Source organism: Littorina saxatilis, linkage group LG14, assembly GCF_037325665.1.
Source record: "Littorina saxatilis isolate snail1 linkage group LG14, US_GU_Lsax_2.0, whole genome shotgun sequence".
NCBI classification, from domain to species: domain Eukaryota; kingdom Metazoa; phylum Mollusca; class Gastropoda; order Littorinimorpha; family Littorinidae; genus Littorina; species Littorina saxatilis.
In genome coordinates, this window is record NC_090258.1 from 21,730,535 (window position 1) to 21,751,285 (window position 20,751).

At 41.2% G+C, this 20,751-nt stretch overlaps 1 protein-coding gene across 1 annotated transcript in view; it reads left to right on the plus strand.

Moving 5' to 3' along the window:
* LOC138947347 (homeobox protein Hox-B5a-like) overlaps nt 1–17,767 on the plus strand; it is a 93,760-nt gene extending 75,993 nt beyond the window's left edge. The window contains exon 3 of the mRNA XM_070318803.1: nt 12,069–17,767. Within this exon, the coding sequence (XP_070174904.1) occupies nt 12,069–12,358 (290 nt within the window). The 3' untranslated portion in view covers nt 12,359–17,767. The remainder of the gene's footprint in view (nt 1–12,068) is intronic.
* The last annotated feature ends 2,984 nt before the right edge of the window (nt 17,768–20,751 follow it).

Below are 20,751 nucleotides of genomic sequence, written 5' to 3' on the forward strand. Positions count from 1 at the left end.
TTGTGAATGCTTTGTTTTATCTTTGAATTAACGTTCCAGTAACTAACCTCCCTTTTTTGTTTTGATCCTTGATTTTCGGAGTTTATGTTTGGTTTAAGCGTGTTTATTCAATTTCTCATACACACGTTTCAAACAATAACAACATTTAGAACGTTAACAAGCAGATTGCTTATGGACACGTTCTTGAAATGATAATCAATACACATTCCGATAGCAAAACATGGCGAACAAGTGATAGCTTCAACACTTATCTTGATAATCTTTCATTATATTTTATACAAATAAGATGAAGAGAGAGACAGAGAGAGAGAGAGAGGGGGAGAGAGAGAATGCCTGGCTGCATCAATTGCACAGTTAATATAATATCAGCCGAAGCGATTAGTTAACATAACATAGTCTTGTACAACAGAGAATATTTTCGTGTTCAAAGATATAGTTAAATCAGTATTTCCAAACAAGAGTGTTTTGCAGTCTAGAACGTGTGTTGGCAGACTATTGAATAAAATGGTTCTATGTTCTTTAAATTTTGGACAGTGTAACAAGAAATGTTCAGAATCTTCCGGGCATGCTCCACACGTACATTCTAAATTATCAGAGAGGTGTCGGTTAACTAAGTCTTGTTGCAAATCGCTCATGTTTAATCTCAACCTGCTGTGAAATACCTGTGCCTGGCGGTTGCCTAAATAATAATACTGTGGAACAACAACATCTCCATCGGTCAAATACCTTTTAAATTCACCAACTGACTGCGTTTGTTGTATATTTTCTGGAAGATTATTCCACAAAGCTGTCGTTGAAGGAAAAAATGAAGATTTATATAACTCACTTCTGCACAATGGAACCTTACGTTCAAGAGGGCGTCGTCTGTGGTAAGGATTTACATCGGAAACCAGGACCGGCAGTTTGGAATATAAATATTCTGGGGTTAAACGATTTACAATTTTATAATACAGCAAAAGTTTATGACGACGTCGCCTTTCTTTCAGGGGCACAAAACCCGATTCGTTATACAGTTTTTGGTGGCTTGTGCCACGTACTGCACCTACAATGATTCGGATTGCATCGAGATTGCATCCAATTTCCCAGCGATGGGACAATAAAGTAATGAAAAAAGATGCAATGTCTCCAACTCGTCTGCCAAACACAGTTATCCCAAATAACGTCCGCGTAATCAAACAATGGTAACATAAAGGATTTATATATAACTTCAAGTTTAAACGATGCTTGAATAAACCAAAACACGCACTTGACTTTCTACATTTAGCAATTAGACTTGTTATGTGGGAATCCCATTTACAATTACCTTGTAGAATGACGCCAAGGTGCTTGTGATTTTCAACATCAACTAAGTGTGCATCTTCGAAATACAATGGTGGAAGTAAAAAATGTTGTTGTCGACAAATGTCCAACAATTCTGTATTTTGGCAATTAAAAGTGACTTTCCATTTAGAAGCCCATTGCGAATTTTATCCAAATCAGAATTCAAAATCTCTGCTCGTACATCATCGTTATCTAAACTTAAATACATACTCGTATCGTCTGCAAAGAGTTTCAACACTGATTCAAGACCAACACCAATATCGTTAATATAAATGAGAAATAAAAGAGGTCCTAAGACAGAACCCTGAGGGACACCAGCAGAAGGGGTAGCATAACTTGATTTGGTTCCTTTCAGTACTACTGCTTGCCTGCGATCGCTCAAGTAATGTTCAAACCAAACAAGCAAGGGACCTCTTATACCTATCGCCTCAAGCTTGTGGAGCAGACCGCGATGCCAGACTTTATCAAAAGCTTTTGATACATCAAAAAATATTGCCTGTGACATAATGTTTTTATCAAGTGCAACACAAAAATCATCATTTTTACTCAATAGTTGATAAACAGTCGAATCACCAGCAATAAAACCAGATTGGCAGTGTGTAATCAAATCATAATTTTGCAAATAACCAAACACACGGATTTGTATACATTTTTCGAGCACCTTCCCAATACAACTCAGCAAAGAGATTGGACGGTAGTTAAAACAAGCACTCCTATCGCCTTTCTTAAAAATGGGCGTAATGTGAGCAGTTTTCCAGACAACTGGAAAAACACCCTCAGACAAGGATCTGTTAAAGAGAACTGTAAGCGGTGAAACGATAACAGGTAATCCAACTACAAGCAATTTATTATGTATTCCGTCAGGGCCCACGGCCTTGGATAAATTTAAATTCCTTAACACTTGGACAACTTCAGCTTCTGTTAATTCAAAAGTCGATAAAGATGTATTACACCAATTTGCCTCGGGCAGGGGATCGTCTGGATTTTCAACTTTAGACTGGCTTTCAAAATAATTATTAAGCAAAATCGTTTTTTCACAAAATGTTATCAATAATTTTTCCATTATCCTCTAGCGGTGGAATTTCGTTACATGCAACACCTTTTTTCTTCAAAAAGGAATTAACAAGTTGCCACCAATTTTTGCTTCCGAAGTTTTGTTTACAATTTATCCTCTCATCAAGTTCTAGAAAATAATCTCTTTTTCTTTTACGCATTTCATCTGTATACTGATTTCTAGTCAGGCGGAATAATGCCCACTGCTCAGGTGTATTTAAGCGCTTAGCAACTTGATGTATACAATTTTTTGCGTTTCGTAATTGTAAAATATGTTCAGTCATCCATGGGGCATCATCTTCACGTACTGTTACTGGCATACATGTTTTTGCAACACGGAATAAATGTTCAGAAAACAAGGCAGCAGCTTCGTCAATGGACGCATTTAAAACTGTGTTCAAAAGATCAATTTTGTTCAATTCAAACAAAAATGTATCAACATCTAACTTGGCATAATTATATATAGTCCTTTTGAACTGACCTTTTTTTAATCTCTGTGACGTTAATTTTACACATGGCACAGAATGGTCACTACAAATGGGGGGTAACACTACAACTTCACTAATTAAGTTTATACTCGAGGTCAGGACCAGATCAATGCATGAGGATTTAGTTTCTGTGATACGTGTGGGTTCAGTAACGAGCTGGTGCAGATTTTTTTTTGTGTATTAAATTAATTAAGAGTTTATGTTTTTGCTTTGTTTTCATCTTTTTCCACTTCTTTTTTCTCTTTTTATTGTAGGCCATGTTTGTTTCAAAATTCCACTATCAAATTCTTCTAAATTCTTCATCAATTATTAAAACAGCTGTTTAAAGTTACCATATAAATGTGCATGTCACAGAAATAATTCTTCGTCTAATTTTCTTTCTTTTTACATTTAGTCACGTTTTGAATAAATGTTTTAACATAGAGGGGGGAATCGAGACGAGGGTCGTGGTGTATGTATGTGTGTGTGCGTGTGTGTGTGTGTGTGTGTGTGTGTGTGTGTGTGTGTGTGTGTGTGTGTATGTGTGTGTGTGTGTGTGTGTGTGAGTGTGTGTGTGTGAGCGATTCAGAGTAAACTACTGGACCGATCTTTACGACATTTTTCATGAGAGTTCCTGGGTATGATATCCCCAGACTTTTTTTTTCATTTTTCGATAAATGTCTTTGATGACGTCATATCCGGCTTTTTGTAAAAGTTGAGGCGGCACTGTCACACCCTCATTTTTCAATCAAATTGATTGAAATTTTTGTAAAGCAATCTTCGACGAAGGCCGGACTTCGGTATTGCATTTCAGCTTGGTGGCTCAAAAATTAATTAATGACTTTGGTCATTAAAAATCTGAAAATTTGTAATAATGGGGTTTTTTTAAATTAAAAACAATCCAAATTTACGTTCATCTTATTCTACATCATTTCCGGATTCCAAAAACATATAAATATGTTATATTTGGATAAAAAAAAACACGCTCTGAAAATAAAAAAAAATAAAAAATTATGATCAAAATTAAATTTCCGAAATCGATTTAAAAACAATTTTATCTTATTCCTTGTCAGTTCCTGATTCCAAAAACATATAGATATGATATGTTTGGATTAAAAACACGCTCAGAAAGTTAAAACGAAGAGAGGTTCAGTAAAGCGTGCTATGCAGCACAGCGAAACCACTACCGCGCTGAACAGGCTCGTCAGTTTCACTCCGTTTTGCACAAGCGGCGGACTACGGTCATTGTGAAAAAATGCAGTGCGTTCAGTTTCATTCTGTGAGTTCCACAGCTTGACTAAATGTAGTAATTTCGCCTTACGCGACTTGTTTCTACTTTATTTTTGATTGTATTTCTTTTCTATTCCTTTCGTGTTTTATTCTTCGTCCTCAGGTGCAGTTCTGTCTTTTCTTTGTTTGGTGGCAGTTTCGTTCCTCCCCTCATCTTTAAGTCAAATTTGTTACGGCTAATCCGCTTTTTTAATTATCAGAGATATGAAATTTGCGACCTTGCTACGGGTACATGTCAATTGTCTGAAGCGCTTTGCACGTGTTTGAGTCAACATTCTCTGTAAAAAGGTCACATGCACCCATGATGCTATGAGAGTTTGTTCTGGTCATTTTGAAGGGTATTTGTCAGTTATACTGTGTGTGTGTGTGTGTGTGTGTGTGTGTGTGTGTGTGTGTGTGTGTGTGTGTGTGTGTGTGTGTGTGTGTGGTTGTGTGTGTGTGTGTGGTTGTGTGTGTGGGTGTGTGTGTGTGTCAGTGCGTGTGTGTCCGTGCGTGCCCGTGTGTTGACTTTGAAGTTTTCATCTGTTAATTTTGTTTTGTTTTATTCTATCCTTGTAATGAAAGTTGTTTTTGTGTGCGTTGCTAGTGGACTGGAAAAAAAAGCGTGTCGAAAAGAATATGTTTATTTGTATGTCAAAACAGAATTCATTGCAAAAAATGTCCGAAAGCAGACAATGTCAGTCATTGTCGTTGATTATGATCCACTCTCCTTGTGTTGGCAATAGCGTTGCAACATGCAGAAAAGTTTATCCGATAATGAACTGGACGTTTTAATCTAGAGGGTGATTTTCGGCAAATAAAATTGCAAGAATTAAAACAAAAGAAAATGGGAAATTGAGAACAGAAGACATTTGAGGAGAAACTATCGTAGAAAACTAGCGTCGGAATGACTAAAAGGAAGAAAGGACAATACGAAGCAATTATACGTACTTGTTTGTTCGTTCATGGGCTGAAACTCCCACGGCTTTTACGTGTATGACCGTTTTTACCCCGCCATTTAGGCAGCCATACGCCGCTTTCGGAGGAAGCATGCTGGGTATTTTCGTGTTTCTATAACCCACCGAACTCTGACATGGATTACAGGATCTTTTTCGTGCGCACTTGGCCTTGTGGTTTCGTGTACACACGGGGATGTTCGGACACCGAGGAGAGTCTGCACACAAAAGTGACTCTGAGAAATAAATCTCTCGCCGAACGTGGGGACGAACTCACGCTGACAGCGGCCAACTGGATACAAATCCAGCGCGCTACCGACTGAGCTACATCCCCGCCCAATTATACGTACTGAATCTGAAGAGAAATACAAGTAAGGGAAGAAGACCTTCAGATCGAATCGTCCAGTCTATGTTGTTTTGTCAAGCCAATTGAAAAGGTGATTCAAGCGTCTATGTGTTTCTGTTATGTAACCTACTCATTGACAATCGTTTTCTACTGAAGTTCCCATCTAGTCGGATTTATTCACCCATCTCTTATTTCCCCGTCTTCCCGAGGCTCTCCTTCCATCCATTCATCCATCCATCTCTTCTTTCATCCATTCATCCTGGCCCTCACCCCTTCAGTAACTATAGGCATTGGTTGGCGCCAGACTGTAATCCCGCCAGCACAGAGCTCGAAGGGAACAAATCATCGTCCCGAGGCTCACGTGCTGAAGGTATTGCGTGGCGTGCAGGGCAGCCCACACCAGATGAGATCGTGTACATCTCACCCCGCAACGACGTGTGAAAGTCTGCAAGGGGCTTGAGCTTCGGAAGCTTCCTTACTTGGCGTCGGTTGGAGGGGGCAGAGGGTTGGGAAGTCGCTCTCTGTTTGACTGTGACTTTCTCCCTCTCCCGAACTTGCTTCAGATGCTGTTCCTTTCTCAGAATCTCCCTCTTTCTCTCTCTCTCGCTCTCTCTCTCTTTCTCTCTCTCTCTCTCTCTTTCTCTCTCTTTCTCTCTCTCTCTCTCTCTCTCTCTCTCTCTCTCTCTCTCTCTCTCTCTCTCTCTCTCTCTCTCTCTCTTTGGAGAATCGGCTTCTGATGCGCCCCACCAACTATCTCTTTGGAGATGTTCCTCCACCCCTTCCCTCTCCCTTTTTCTCTCCTCTTCCCCTTCCCTCTCTCTCTCTCTCTCCCGGGAGGCCAGACCTCCTCCAGTAATCGCCACCCTGGCGGTGCTGGAGAACAAAGAGAAGCCATTTATCCACAAAGCAAAAGCCATTTATCCAGCGGGCAGAAAGCCATTTATCCGCCAGCACTGCTGTCCAGGAGTCTCCAGCAATCTGGGATGGCGGAAGGCACGGGTGTAAACGAACTCCCTCCCCTCCCCCCTCCCTCAAGACCCTGCCCGCGCTCTGGAACCCCGCCCGAGCCTCTAGGGCGCTAGGTAGCCATATTTCACCCTCGGGGGAAGAATGACAAGGTACAATTCCATTTCCCCCTCCTTCCTCACGAGTCCTTGATTCCTTTCCTGGGTCCTTGTTCTATCGCGGGGTGTCTTTGCTTGATCTGAGGGTGAAGGCACGGTTCCATGCATTCCAAGTTCTCTGATCCTAGTTCTTGTAACTTTGTCTCTCTCTTTCTCTCTGTATCTCTAACTGTTGGCCTGTTTTTTTTTGTTATGTCTGTCTATCTCTCTTCCTGTCTTTCTGTCTTTTTTATTTGTCTGTGTGATTGTCTGCCTGTCCGACCGCCTGTCCGTCCGTCCGTCCATTACTCTTCCAATTTATCTATCTGTCTGTCTCTATTTCTCATCCCCGCTCTCTCGTTGTCTCGCTCCTTCCCCCTCCCTCCCTCCCCCTCTCTCTCCCTCGCTTCCTTTCTCACTCTCTAGCTCTTCCTCTCTGTTGCTCTTTGTATCTTCCTTTTTCTCTCTCTTTCCCTCTTTCTCTCTGTCTCCTCTCTTTCACCCCCCCCCCCCCCACCCGTCGCTCTCTCACGCTTTCTTTCCCTCCCTAAGTGTGTGTGTGTGCCAGAACTGTGGGCATGGGGATTTGACTGCCTCCAGGGAGGCGATCGCGGGACAGGAGAGATTCTTCAAGTGGGACTGTTTCATTTCCTCGGTTTGAAAGTTCTATCTTTCTGGGACTTTTCTCTTCTGTTTGGTAAAGGGAGAGGGAGGGGAGGAGAATGGGGGAGGGGGTATAGGTTACAGAAAAGAAGGTTAGATATGCATTATTCTTTCACTCTCCTCTTACAAGAAATTCCCTTGAAAAAATAACAATAGGGGGATGTTGATTTTCGAGCTTGATATCCCCTTCTATACGAAAAAAGCTTCATTTTAATTAAAATGTAGCTAGTTTGGCTTTTGTTTAAAAGCGTTGACATGATGTGTTTCACCTGTTTGTGTTCAGTTGGAGCATTCTTTCAGGAAAACGCGGGTAATTTGGTACTGCTAAAAATATGAAACAAAAACAATTTAAACTCGCAAATGTTCCTATCTTGGAAACCTAGATTCCGAAGTCAAGGCAGAAGCGTCCGATTCTGTCCTCATTTCATTATTTTCTTTATTGCACTGTATGCTTTGTTCAGAATGTCGACTGTTTTTCAGTGTAGTCCCATTTCCCATTACAATAGTCTCATGGCCAAGCCATGCATGGCTATCGTTTTCAGGGCAATGGTCATTTTTACATTTAGTCAAGTTTTGACTAAATGTTTTAACATAGAGGGGGAATCGAGACGAGGGTCGTGGTGTGTGTGTGTGTGTGTGTGTGTGTGTGTGTGTGTGTGTGTGTGTGTGTGTGTGTGTGTGTCTGTCTGTGTGTGTGTGTGTGTGTGTGTGTGTGTGTGCGTGTGTGTGTGTGTAGAGCGATTCAGACTAAACTACTGGACTGATCTTTATGAAATTTTACATGAGAGTTCTTGGGAATGATATCCCCGGACGTGTTTTTTTTCGATAAATACCTTTGATGACGTCATATCCGGATTTTTGTAAAAGTTGAGGCGGCACTGTCACACCCTAATTTTTCAATCAAATTAATTGAAATTTTGGCCAAGCAATCTTCGACGAAGGCCGAACTTCGGTATTGCATTTCAGTTTGGTGGCTTAAAAATTAATTAATGGCTTTTGTCATTGAAAATCTGAAAATTGTAAAAAATATATTTTTTTTACAAAACGATCCAAATTTACGTTCATCTTATTCTTCATCATTTTCTGATTCAAAAAACATATAAATATGTTATATTCGGATTAAAAACAAGCTCTGAAAATTAAAAATATAAAAATTATGATCAAAATTAATTTTCGAACTCAATTTAAAAACACTTTCATCTTATTCCTTGTCGGTTCCTGATTCCAAAAACATATAGATATGATATGTTTGGATTAAAAACACGCTCAGAAAGTTAAAACGAAGAGAGGTACAGAAAAGCGTGCTATCCTTCTCAGCGCAACTACTACCCCGCTCTTCTTGTCAATTTCACTGCCGTTGCCACGAGCGGTGGACTGACGATGCTACGAGTATACGGTCTTGCTGAAAAATTGCATTGCGTTCAGTTTCATTCTGTGAGTTCGACAGCTTGACTAAATGTTGTATTTTCGCCTTACGCGACTTGTTCTGTCTGAGAATGCGACTGTTGTGTTGTTGCTGCTTGCAGCGTACAGGTACAAGCAGTCCGCTCATTCCATTCTTAGGGATAAGATATGGCCCTGGACGTCCAAATCCCGAGAGAAGTGAATGTGTGTTGGGATGTGTGTGTGTGGAGAAGAGATAATCCTGAGATCCAAATAAGCGGTGATGATAGTTATGTCTGTCTGTCTGTCTGCCTGTCTCTGTTTGCCTGTCTGTCTGTCTGTCTGTCTGTCTGTCTGTCTCTGTCTGTCTGTCTCTCTCTATCTCTCTCTCTGTCTCTCTCTCTGTCTCTCTCTCTCTCTCTCTGTCTCTCTCTCTCTCTCTCTCTCTCTCTCTCTCTCTCTCTCTCTTTATTTCAATAAGAAAGACTTTTTTTTATAATCTTATCCCTCTCCCTTACTTTGCTTGTTTGCGTGTGCGAGTGTTGAGTGTTCGTGAATGCGTACGTGCGTGTGTGCGCGTGTCTGTCTGCCCATCTGCCCGGCGCGTCTGTCTGTATCTGCGTATCAGTCTGTCTGACTGTGCATGCATGAAGAATCACCATCCACCACCCCGGCCTCTAGCCCTCCCGTGTCACCCAGGCCGGGTCGGCTTTCGCGACTAATTTTGTTTGTTGATCCGATCACACCGGGCTGAATTGCCATCTCTGTGACTGCTGGTAGGACAAAACGCATTTCTCTTCCTTCCAGAGGTCGCAAGCGGCGAGACACAGCCGCTGATTAGCGTGGCCAAGAACAAAAACTCTCGGTCGCGCAACTTCCCGTGTGTCGAGCGCTACCGATTGCTTTCCCTTGACTGATTTTTTCTTTCTCTTCTTCTCTCCCCTTTTCCCTTCCGTCTTGGTTTTCGTTTCGTCTGATCATCAGCATTTCCCTCGGCCAAATTAAACTTTCTCGCCTCCTCGTCCCTTTTTCTACCCCCCTCCCCCCCCCCCCCCCCCCTTCAGCCTTCTCCTTCGTCTTTTCTCTGTTCCCTCCCGTCTCCTCCTCCTCCTCCTCCTCCTCCTCTACCCTTCCACGCCCTTTTCTCCTGGCCCCCAACGTCAGGAAATTTGTAATTTCACGCAAACAGATTTATCTTTTTCGCCGTCCTTCGTTAGAACCGTGGTAGAGCTAGGTTGGAGATTAATGGAATCTGTTGGAATGGCGACAACCATTCTCCCACCCCGGCCTCCACCCCCAGAGTCTTTCCATCCGGGTCATTCGACTCACGTGCAAAGGGTTGTCTCCTTTGGTTTGGAAATGAAAGTCTTTGCGCTCGTTTGTTGGCGGTTCCATTTGTTTTTCAGATGAGCCCCCCTCACCCGAGGCTTTTCTTTCGTTCTTTTCTTCTCCCCTCATGAAATTAAAGTCTTTTAAAAATGGCTCCTTTCAGGCGGGAGGGAAACTAAAGACCTGGCTTTGTCTTCGCGATCCCATGCTGTTCCGTCTTGTGGACAAACCCCCACCATCTCTATTTCTCCTTGTCTTTGTTTCTTCTTGTTTCGCATTCGTCTTTCTGTCTTTCCTGTCCCCCCACTTCCTAAGTAAAGTTCTGACCTTCTTCCCAAGGGAGGTGACTCTTGCAGCGACTGACGTCAGTCGGCGCACGCGCAACACGCTACGGTCCGTGATGGAAGACTTCTGAACACGGGATCGCTCGTTTCAAATTCATTGGAGTCACTAGAAGAAATGGCATCTTTTAAACGTCTGGAATTGCTCATTGTGTCGCTTTATTGCATTGTTCCGTTTTGGACGGGAGGACCGGGGAGGGGCAAGAGGAGTAGGGGGGATGGGAGAAGGGTTGACGACGTATTAAAATCGTTCTTTACAAAATGCAAGTCTGATCCCTACACTTGTCTCTTGTTGTCTCTGTCTGTTTATCTGTGTGTCTGTCTATGTGTCTGTATTTGGCTTTTTCTTCTCTCTGTCACTCTCTTTGTCTCTGGCAGTCTGTCTGTCTGTCTCTCTCTCAAACACACTCTCCCTCTCTCTGTCCAGCAGTAAAACTACCCGCTCATTTTTGTTTGTTTATCGTTTTCCATTCTGTTCTTGTCTCTGTCTTGCCCCCCCCCCCCCCTCTTCATGTGTTTGGATCTGTCTCCTACCTCTCTTTGTTTCGCTTTTTTTGCTCTGTCTTTCTGCATCTTCTATGTTTCACACTCTTTTTTTTGTCTGTCTTTTGGTACTTTGGTCTCTATCTCGGGTTTTTGTTGGTGCTATTTTGTGGTCTTTCTTATTCCCTGTACGCCTTTCTCCGCCTCTATCTGTCTGTCTTTCTTGTCTTTCAACCCCTTCTATTTGTTTTTTCCTTTTTTTTGCACCCGGTTGAACCCTCGGCAACTGCTTCAGTCGCAGCCTTGCCGCAGCTTGCGTCGCCACTTAATCCGGGTAGATCCACCCGGCTTTCAGTGTCAGGCCTGGCCACTCGCGGGCTAGAGTTACCCCATTGTGGCACGTAAACCCGCCGCCTGCGCCGAACCCCACCCCACCCCTACCCCTTCAGTGAACCGATACCTGGCTATGTTGACGATTGTCATATATTGTGTGCTTCCGTGACTGGAGTCAGTGCGGTTGTGTATCAATTGTTTTTATGAGGAAGGGGAGGGGTGGGTGTATGCACATGCGGTGTAACGTTTGTCTGGGTCAACATGAAGATTTGTTTCCGGAAAACAATAGGTGATGCGTGTCGACCTTGTGAATAGGACTGCAGATTGTTACAGATTTGGCCATGTTTTTTTTTCTCTCTCTCTCTTGTTCTTTATTTCTTTTCTTTTTTGTTTCCTGTTTTTTCCCGGTTTTTTTCTTCTTTCTTTTCTTTTCGTTCTTTCTTTCTTTCTCTATTCCTTTCTGTGTTAACTTGAAAAGTAAGATGACAGGGGAATATCAACGAAGGCCTATTTTTCGTTTACACGAAACTTTTCCCCCAAAGAAAGTTCAGCTTTAGTTCTTTGTTTCTTTTTGGTTTGATTTCTTCTTCCTTTAGCAACAGAAATTTTCCAAAATATCATGTCTGTCATGTAGGCTATGTCTGTAGCCAAACCAGACGCTGGATGAATTCAACATACCAACAAACTTGCATGTGTCCTTGCACGATCAAATCTGGCACTTCGTTTACTACTTTTCGTCTTTTGATACACTGATAAAACTTGCATTCAAAGTTATGGAAACAAGCCACCGGCGTCTTCAAAGCAGAATTTCAACCAGACAAAAATATGCACAATCTAATGTCTCAAATTAATGAGGCGAGGTTGACTTTGTGAAGTGTTCTTCGCGAAGCTGGCTGCACGAAGTTTTTGCACTGACATTACTGTTAAAAAAAAAAAAGAAGAAAAAAAAAGACTCTGCGTAGTTGCCATTGTGGGCTCGATTTGGGACCTCCTTAACCCGTCCCCTTCTTTCTGTGTTGCAGATGGGGAAGACAGCAAGCGGTCACGGACGTCCTACACGCGTCACCAGACCCTGGAGCTAGAGAAGGAGTTCCACTACAACAAGTACCTCACGCGTCGCCGCCGCATCGAGATCGCCCACGCCCTCAACCTGACAGAGCGCCAGATCAAGATCTGGTTCCAGAACCGCAGAATGAAGTGGAAGAAGGACCACAAGCTGTCCCACATCGCCAAGAACATGAACCTCGCCAACGCCTTGGAGAAAGCGGCGGAGGAGAGAAAGCACGCGGCGGCGCTTGGCTTGCATCATTGATTTTGGACAGTGGATGGAGACAGAGAGGGGGAGTGGATTTTTTTCTGGGGTGTGCTTGACGTCATACGTGGATTGACGGCATTCGTGGTGACGTCACTTTGTATACTACGTCGTCATTTTGTGAACTATGTGTGCAAGATGACGTGAATTTGTCCTCTGACGTCTTGGGATTTACAGATGTTTGTGTAACGTCGTTTGAGGAAAAGTGCCACTTCGTCTGTGCCGGCTTCTCATGTGACGTCACTCTTGTATGCATGACCTCATTTGTGGTGTGACGTCACGGTGGTGCTTTTACTCGGCAATGTGTGAGAATGTACTAGTGGATTGTGCTCATGATGACGCAGCTGGACTGATTGTTGCTAGAGTAGTGCGGCAAGAATCAAATACTGGACGACTTGGTTCATAAAGTCAGCGGTGTCATACACGCTAGCAATGACGCTAAAGGGTATAGACATGACCCGACACCGAAGACATAATTAGCGGATGTTGTTACAATGGTGACACGAAAGGACCTCTCATTTTGTGTTGTCTTTATTTAGTTGTTTCGATGCCTCTGTTCGAGATTATATGAGAGACCGCATAATTATATGTGCTGTGTGCTCATGGAGATTATTTTGTTGGAGATTAAGATTCTGCACAAACAATTCATGTCGTTGAACAGATGATTTACAGTGACCACAACATATGAGTGAGCCTGCATGAGTTTACCAGATTTTACGTCACGTGCGAACGTGCGTAACTTGGTCATGCAGTTTTTACTTTGTCTTTGCCACATACATAATAACATTGTCACCTGATGGAAGTGATGTTGTAATGTTTTCTATGAACAACTTTATTTTTCAGAAACTTGAACTGACAGAAACAAGCCAATTTAAGCAGTGACCCGTATTGATCACATGCGTACCTGTGCGTTGAATGTTAGCATCATGAAATGTATTCATCAACCGCATCTTGGATTCGACGAATTGTTTCTTTTCGTCGGACTGCAGGTTTTTTTGTTTGAATCTATGTTTATGTAACGTGTTTGTCGACAAAAATCATGCGTGCCAGTGTCAATCGGCATATATTTAAAAAGCAAAGAATCTGTTCAGACACTTCATGGTTCTGACGTAACGAACATGTGACGTCATATTAATGGTTCATGACATTTTTTTTATAAACATAAATATTTTGCTTAACGAAGACTTTTAAACCTTTGCGATTTTGTGTTTGAGTGAAATGTGGGAATGTTTGATGTACAGAAGAATGCGTTAAGGTTGCAGAAAATATTTGTATTTTTCAGTTGTCGAAGAAACGTCATCAAAAGTTATGCCTGAACAAATGAAGTCAGTTTGGATAACAGTGAATCGTTAACGTTTAGAAACTTTGTTTTCTCAAAGCAAAGTAAATAAATGCATAAATGCTTTCTGCCTTTTTTTGTTGTTATCCTTTTTAACTAAAATGCTGTAAGAAGACTTTTTTCAATTACTATATGGTTTTTTATTTTTTTATATTTTTTATATTTCTTTAAAGAAGTCAGATACAGTGGTACTTATCTCCGAATCTTCCCCCACACTCCTTTGATAAAGTCTAAAATGGACACAGTATAATTATGGTTAATTGACTATGTTTTACAGATGACTTACAATGGTAAAGCCTTTCCTTTGCCTGTTGCCGTATAATAATTTATTAATGAATGATGTGTATCATTATGTGTGGTGTGTAAGTGCATGTGTGTGTGTGTGTGTGTGTGTGTGTGTGTGTATATATATGTGTGTGTGTGTGTGTGTGTGTGTGTGTGTGTGTGTGTGTGTGTGTGTGTGTGTGTCAGTGTGTGGTCTTTTTGACATAGTGTCCTCGCATTTGCGGAATGACGCTTCAGCTTGAAGTCCGTGACGTCGAGTAGCAGTTTAGATGACGTTACGTTTGAATCTATGTGTTCAGGGTATATACTTCAGTGATGAAACTCAAATCAAACAATGTGAAACAGCAAATTTCACTGTTATCAATCATGTATAAATGTGGTGACGCCAAAGACATGCAATTTCTTAACGTTCAATCGTGCATAATATAATATACTCTGTTGTGTAAAATGTCATTGTGTCAGTTGATGTAACTTTTAAACTATCATGTACGGCACAAATCATGCTCTGGTTCCTGTAGACTGTTTTCCTCTTTCTTCTTTTGTTTTATGCTCGGCGGCTTGTAATTTTGGCTATGCCGCAATCGGTTTAAAGGGTAGAATCTTGTCATTTGTATATATATCAACACATAAGGCGTGAATGCCTGATTCAGACATCTTCCTTTTCGTGCAAACCACAATGTAAACCACCATAGACTCTTCCACCATTTTCTTACAGGCCGATACAGATGAAACAGGAGGCGATATGCTCCCCGACGACTAACAAAATGCTGGTCTGACATCAACCGACCTAACATCGTTTTTGTCATCATTTTGTTCATGCAAAATTAAGTGCACAATTATGGACAGGGATCGACATGATGTTAACCGAGTTTTTAAAATGTATGTCCAGGGCCCCACAACACTGTGGCAATCAAAGGCAAACGCTTGCATGAGTTCGGATCCCCAATTTAAAAAAAAATGAATGTCACGATACTAAAACTGAATAAAGTTTTGTTTAAACCAAAGACAAGCGCGACAGTGTTCTTAGTATATAGGCAGCCAATCCAAGCTTATAAGTTGTCTTCAGTGTTTGAGTTGATGACATCGTTAAACATTTTACAAGTAGGTAGGGTTGGTGCTTTATAGGTTTTTATACTGACTGGGCGTAGCGATCTTTTGTTCTTTACGGTATCTTTTAACGTCAGGGGTCAATCTTGCAATCTTGTTCGCCTTGCAAGATATTCTTCTCCCTACATGTGCGACGCCAACCAACGATGAAGACATTCAGTGGCTTTGCTAAAAGACAGACTATTGGCTGCGGTGTAGGCTTCGTTCGTTTATCAATCAATCAATCAATATGCTTATGAGGCTTATATCGCGCGTATTCCGTGGGTACAGTTCTAAGCGCAGGGATTTTTTAATTTTTTAAATTTTTTTTATGCAATTTATATCGCGCACATATTCAAGGCGCAGGGATTTATTTATGCCGTGTGAGATGGAATTTTTTTTACACAATACATCACGCATTCACATCGGCCAGCAGATCGCAGCCATTTCGGCGCATATCCTACTTTTCACGGCCTATTATTCCAAGTCACACGGGTATTTTGGTGGACATTTTTATCTATGCCTATTCAATTTTGTCAGGAAAGACCCTTTTGTCAATCGTGAGATCTTTAACGTGCACACCCCAATGTAGTGTACACGAAGGGACCTCGGGTTTTCGTCTCATCCGAAAGACTAGCACTTGAACTCACCACCTAGGTTAGGAAAGGGGGGAGAAAATTGCTAACGCCCTGACCCAGGGTCGAACTCGCAACCTCTCGCTTCCGAGCGCAAGTGCGTTACCACTCGGCCACCCAGTTCTGTTTATTCAAAGCCGGCTTTCTTTTCGATTGCCTGCGGTCTTTTGGTTTTAGTTTTGGTTTTTCTTCAGACTTTTCGGTTCGTTCGTCTTTGGAATTCACTAAAACACTACGAGGCAGTGACTCTAATGAGTGTGTTCTGTCGTTGTCTGGGAAACCGCCAATGAAAAGAGGCGAAGAAACTCCGAGCGTGTAGCCTACATTGGATTTGCTTTTGATTATCCATGTGCAGTCTTGTTCCCGTACCCATGGAAACCGGCAATGTATTACCTACCAACATTGTTTTTGTTTACCCACGCAGCTCAAAAATGATTACAAACATAATTAGTACACTTTATACCATATTTTTCTGAACATAATGCGCAGAACTTTTTTGGAAAAAAACGACATCAAAATATTCGTTTTGTATTGTCTTAATATAGAGTTGTTTTGTCGATTCTGAGACACAAAAAGAACGACGAAAATGCAAACGACGATGATGACAGTATATGATGATAATGACTTTTTTATATTTTTTTTGTACATGCTATGTTGGTTATTTTTTTTATTTTTTTTATTCTATCAATCTGAGAACATGCACTTTCTGATGTGAAAACTAGTGTCGGCTCACAGTGTTGCTTTTATATATCGTTCATTTACTCATGTGTATTCGTCCTGCCTGACGAGTCTATATTGTTTGGAAAAAAAGTCTGTGTGCATAATTTGTAATGTTATATCCCCCTCATTGAAAACGAGAATATTTAAAATTATCACCATGGAATGCATAGTGTATGCCTGGGAATATGTCTTTCGTTCGCTTTCCCAGAATATACATGTCTGCTTACGTTTATGCTTACTTCTACATCCTCTGTCTCTTTGACGTTTTTTTTAACAAATTCTGTTTAGAATTTATTTTTATTTTGTGTCAAGTTTTGACTAAATGTTTTAACATAGAGGGGGAATCGAGACAAGGGTCGTGGTGTATGTGTGTGTGTGTGTGTGTGTGTGTGTGTGTGTGTGTGTGTGTGTGTGTGTGTGTGTGTGTGTGTCTGTCTGTCTGTCTGTCTGTCTGTCTGTGCATGTGTGTGTGTAGAGCGATTCAGACTAAACTACTGGACCGATCTTTATGAAATTTGACATGAGAGTTCCTGGGTATGATATCCCCGGACATATTTTCCCTTTTTTCGATAAATACCTTTGATGACGTCATATCCGGCTTTTTGTAAAAGTTGAGGCGGCACTGTCGCACCCTCATTTTTCAATTAAATTGATTGAAATTTTGGCAAAGCAATCTTCGACGAAGGCCGGGGTTTGGTATTGCATTTCAGCTTGGTGGCTTAAAAACTAATGAGTGAGTTTGGTCAATAAAAATCGGAAACTTGTAATTAAATATTTTTTTATTAAACGATCCAAAAACAATTTCATCTTATTCTTCGTCATTTTGTGATTCAAAAAACATATAAATATGTTATATTTGGATTAAAAACAAGCTCTGAAAAAAAAAATTATGATCAAAATTTAATTTCCGAAATCGATTTAAAAACAATTTCGTCTTATTCCTTGTCGGTTCCTGATTCCAAAAACATATAGATATGATATGTTTGGATTAAAAACACGCTCAGAAAGTTAAAACGAAGAGAGGTACAGAAAAGCGTGATATGCAGCACAGCGAAACCACTACAGCGCCAAACAGGCTCGTCACTTTCACTGCCTTTTGCACTAGCGGCGGACTAGGTTCAATTTCATTCTGTGAGTTCCACAGCTTGACTAAATGTAGTAATTTCGCCTTACGCGACTTGTTTTTTTCTTTGTGTGTGAGAATCAAATTTTATGGTGCCAGGTTACCAAATACTTCCGCAACATCTCTCTCTCTCTCTCTCTCTCTCTCTCTCTCTCTCTCTCTCTCTCTCTCTCTCTCTCTCTCTCTCTCTCTCTCTCTCTCTCTCTCTCTCACTATTCCTCTTTCTCTATTCTTTATGCCGCTTCGATCTGCAAAATCAGCGTACTGCCTGCAAAACTTATTAATTGTTGAAAAAAAATTATGCCGCTTCGATCTGCAAAATCAGCGTACTGCCTGCAAAACTTATTAATTGTTGAAAAAAAATTCAGACGAAAAAATAAGATTGGAAAATCGCGGAAGGTATATATTTGTAATTCCCGTTACAAGGGGAAAAGTAGTATGAGGCCCAAGTATTCTGCGTTCCTTAGAAACACCAAAAGTGTTCTTTTGAAAATCAGTTGTTATGTGTCTACGTGTGAATATTATTTTGAACTGAACATCAAGCATCAACCATCAAATAATGTTGTGTCGATTCTAGTCAAGTTGTTTTCTGTCAATCACGCATACTATTTTGCTTACATTCATCGTGTAACACTGTTTGCTTATTCCTTCCCCGCTCCAGCTTATACCCTTGTTAGGCGTTATCGATTATTTGGACTTCACCCGTCTCCACTTTCCACAAGCCCCCCTCCCCTTCCCAAAAACGTCGTTGATATCAACAAGTAGGACTGAGATAATGATCAAACACGTCTTTGAAGATTATATTTTTGTCTTCACTGTTCTGTAGACTTCGATAACTGGCAACTTTGTTGTCGATTACTATTATTATTGTATTATTTTCTTCTCTTGGTTTTTGTCTGTTGTAACTTTTGTTTTATTTTTTTTGCAGTACAGATACTTTTTTAGTATCATAAATGTTCGACTTTCTTGTGCAGGTCGACTGCTCCAACATTGCTAATTTTGGGTGAATGTAAACGCGCTCCATATTTTCCTAATATGGCTATAGAGACAATTGTTTTAATGTTGATACTCATAAAATGATATACCTTTTTATCGATTGTTTTATATTCTTTGTTGTTCTTGTTAACGCAACAGATGACAAATTAACGAAGACATGCAGAAGAAATGTACACAACCTGAAGTTGTTGACGTTTTTCTCGACTATTTTTTTTCATCAAGTATTTTAATAAAATAAATACAATGACAGACTTCAGTGCTCGGACAGATGGTAAGTCAACTACAGATGAAATCACACGGAGCCAGCAACCCGATTCACCAGTTGTTGATATAGAGATCATAGAGTATAATAGAGATCTCATTAGACGATGATTAGCATCTGTTCTGTATGTTTCCTCGGGCATAATACCACAATGCTACTCTCTCTCTCTCTCTCTCTCTCTCTCTCTCTCTCTCTCTCTCTCTCTCTCTCTCTCTCTCTCTCTCTCTCTCTCTCCATATCTCTCTCTCTCTCTCTCTCTCTCTCTCTCTCTCTCTCTCTCTCTCTCTCTCTCTCTCTCTCTCTCTCTCTCTCTCTGTGTCTCTCTTATATACTTTGTTAAACATTTCTCAGATTCATGCAGTTTGTAACTTATGCTTATTTTTTTGCGAAATACATGTTAATCACAAAAGAGTAACCACGCACTTGCTTTTAGATATTAATATTTGTTCATCGCTATGATTTCACGTTGTACTTGAAAGTCACGTGAACACGACCACCTCCATGTCAAAAGATTGTTTTGTAAAATGTCATGGTTTTTATGTTCATTCAATGTCATTCAATGTTCATGCAATGATGTTGCAACTGAAATAAAAATTCTCTGTGACAAGCAACCACAAAAAACACGGTTTACATGTATGTGGAGGGGTGGGGGTGTGTACGTGTGTGTGCGTGCGAGCGTACGTGCGTGAGTGGGTGGGCATGCGTGAGTTTCTGTGCTCGCGCATGTGTGTGCGTGCGTGCGCGTCAATTTGTTCCTCTGTGGGCTAGCATCCAAGGATTTCTAAACCAAATTACTTGATACTTTCTCTTTATAAAATGACAAATAACAAATAAATGTGTACCGCTTTATGCATAACGGCCACGATTTTGTCAAAAATCAGTTCAAAGAACAACAAATCGAGGGTCCAAAACAAGGTCCAGGACGGGCGTAGTGGCGTGGTGGTAAGACTTCGGCCTCCTAATCGGGAGGTCGTGAGTTCGAATCCCGGTCGCTGCCGCCTGGTGGGTTGAGAGTGGAGATTTTTCCGATCTCCCAGGTCAACTTATGTGCAGATTTTCTTTCTTTCTTTATTTGGTGTTTAACGTCTTATGTGCAGACCTGCTAGTGACTTAACCCCCTTCGTGTGTACACTCCAGCACAAGACCAAGTGCGCACGGCAAAGATCCTGTAATCCATGTCAGAGTTCGGTGGGTTATAGAAACACGAAAATACCCAGCATGCCTCCCCCGAAATCGGCGTATGCTGCCTGAATGGCGGAGTAAAAACGGCCATACACGTAAAAATCCACTCGTGCAAAAAACATGAGAGAACGTGGGAGTCTAAGCCCATGAACGAAGAAGAAGAAGGTTCAGTTGAAAATGTACACGGGCTCTGTATAATCGAGGCTTGCGGCCAATATCAATGTTGTATGCAAACTACACCATAAAACACCAACACAAATGTCAGCGTGCCTTGAAAAATGCACGTGCAGCACGCACACACAACAAAGCTATAAAAAAAAAATCGATTGCAAGAACCGCCAATAAATAATTCATCAGAAGCCGTCTGTTCTAGCGTGCTGTCTTGGGTTGCCAAGGTAGAAATACCGTCAGTGATATCTATATTCTGTGTATTATTGTGCAGCATTATTATTATTTTAATGTTTTCGTGATTGTGTTTTCCCCCCTATTTCCCTTCTTGAACTCTAGTTTTTGCTTTCATTTTCATATTTTGGTTTTTTTAATCTTTTAACTGTACTTTATTAAAAACACGAGAGAAAACACACACAAACTCAGCAACACTTGGCTAAGTAACTAGGATGACTTCATATCCTCACTAGCACAAACTTACAAGACAGTCACGCACACACACAGAAACTCAGCCACAGTTGGCTAAGCAACCACGTTGACTTCATCTCCTGACTAGCACAGACTTACAAGACAGTCACGCACCGTGCACACACAGAA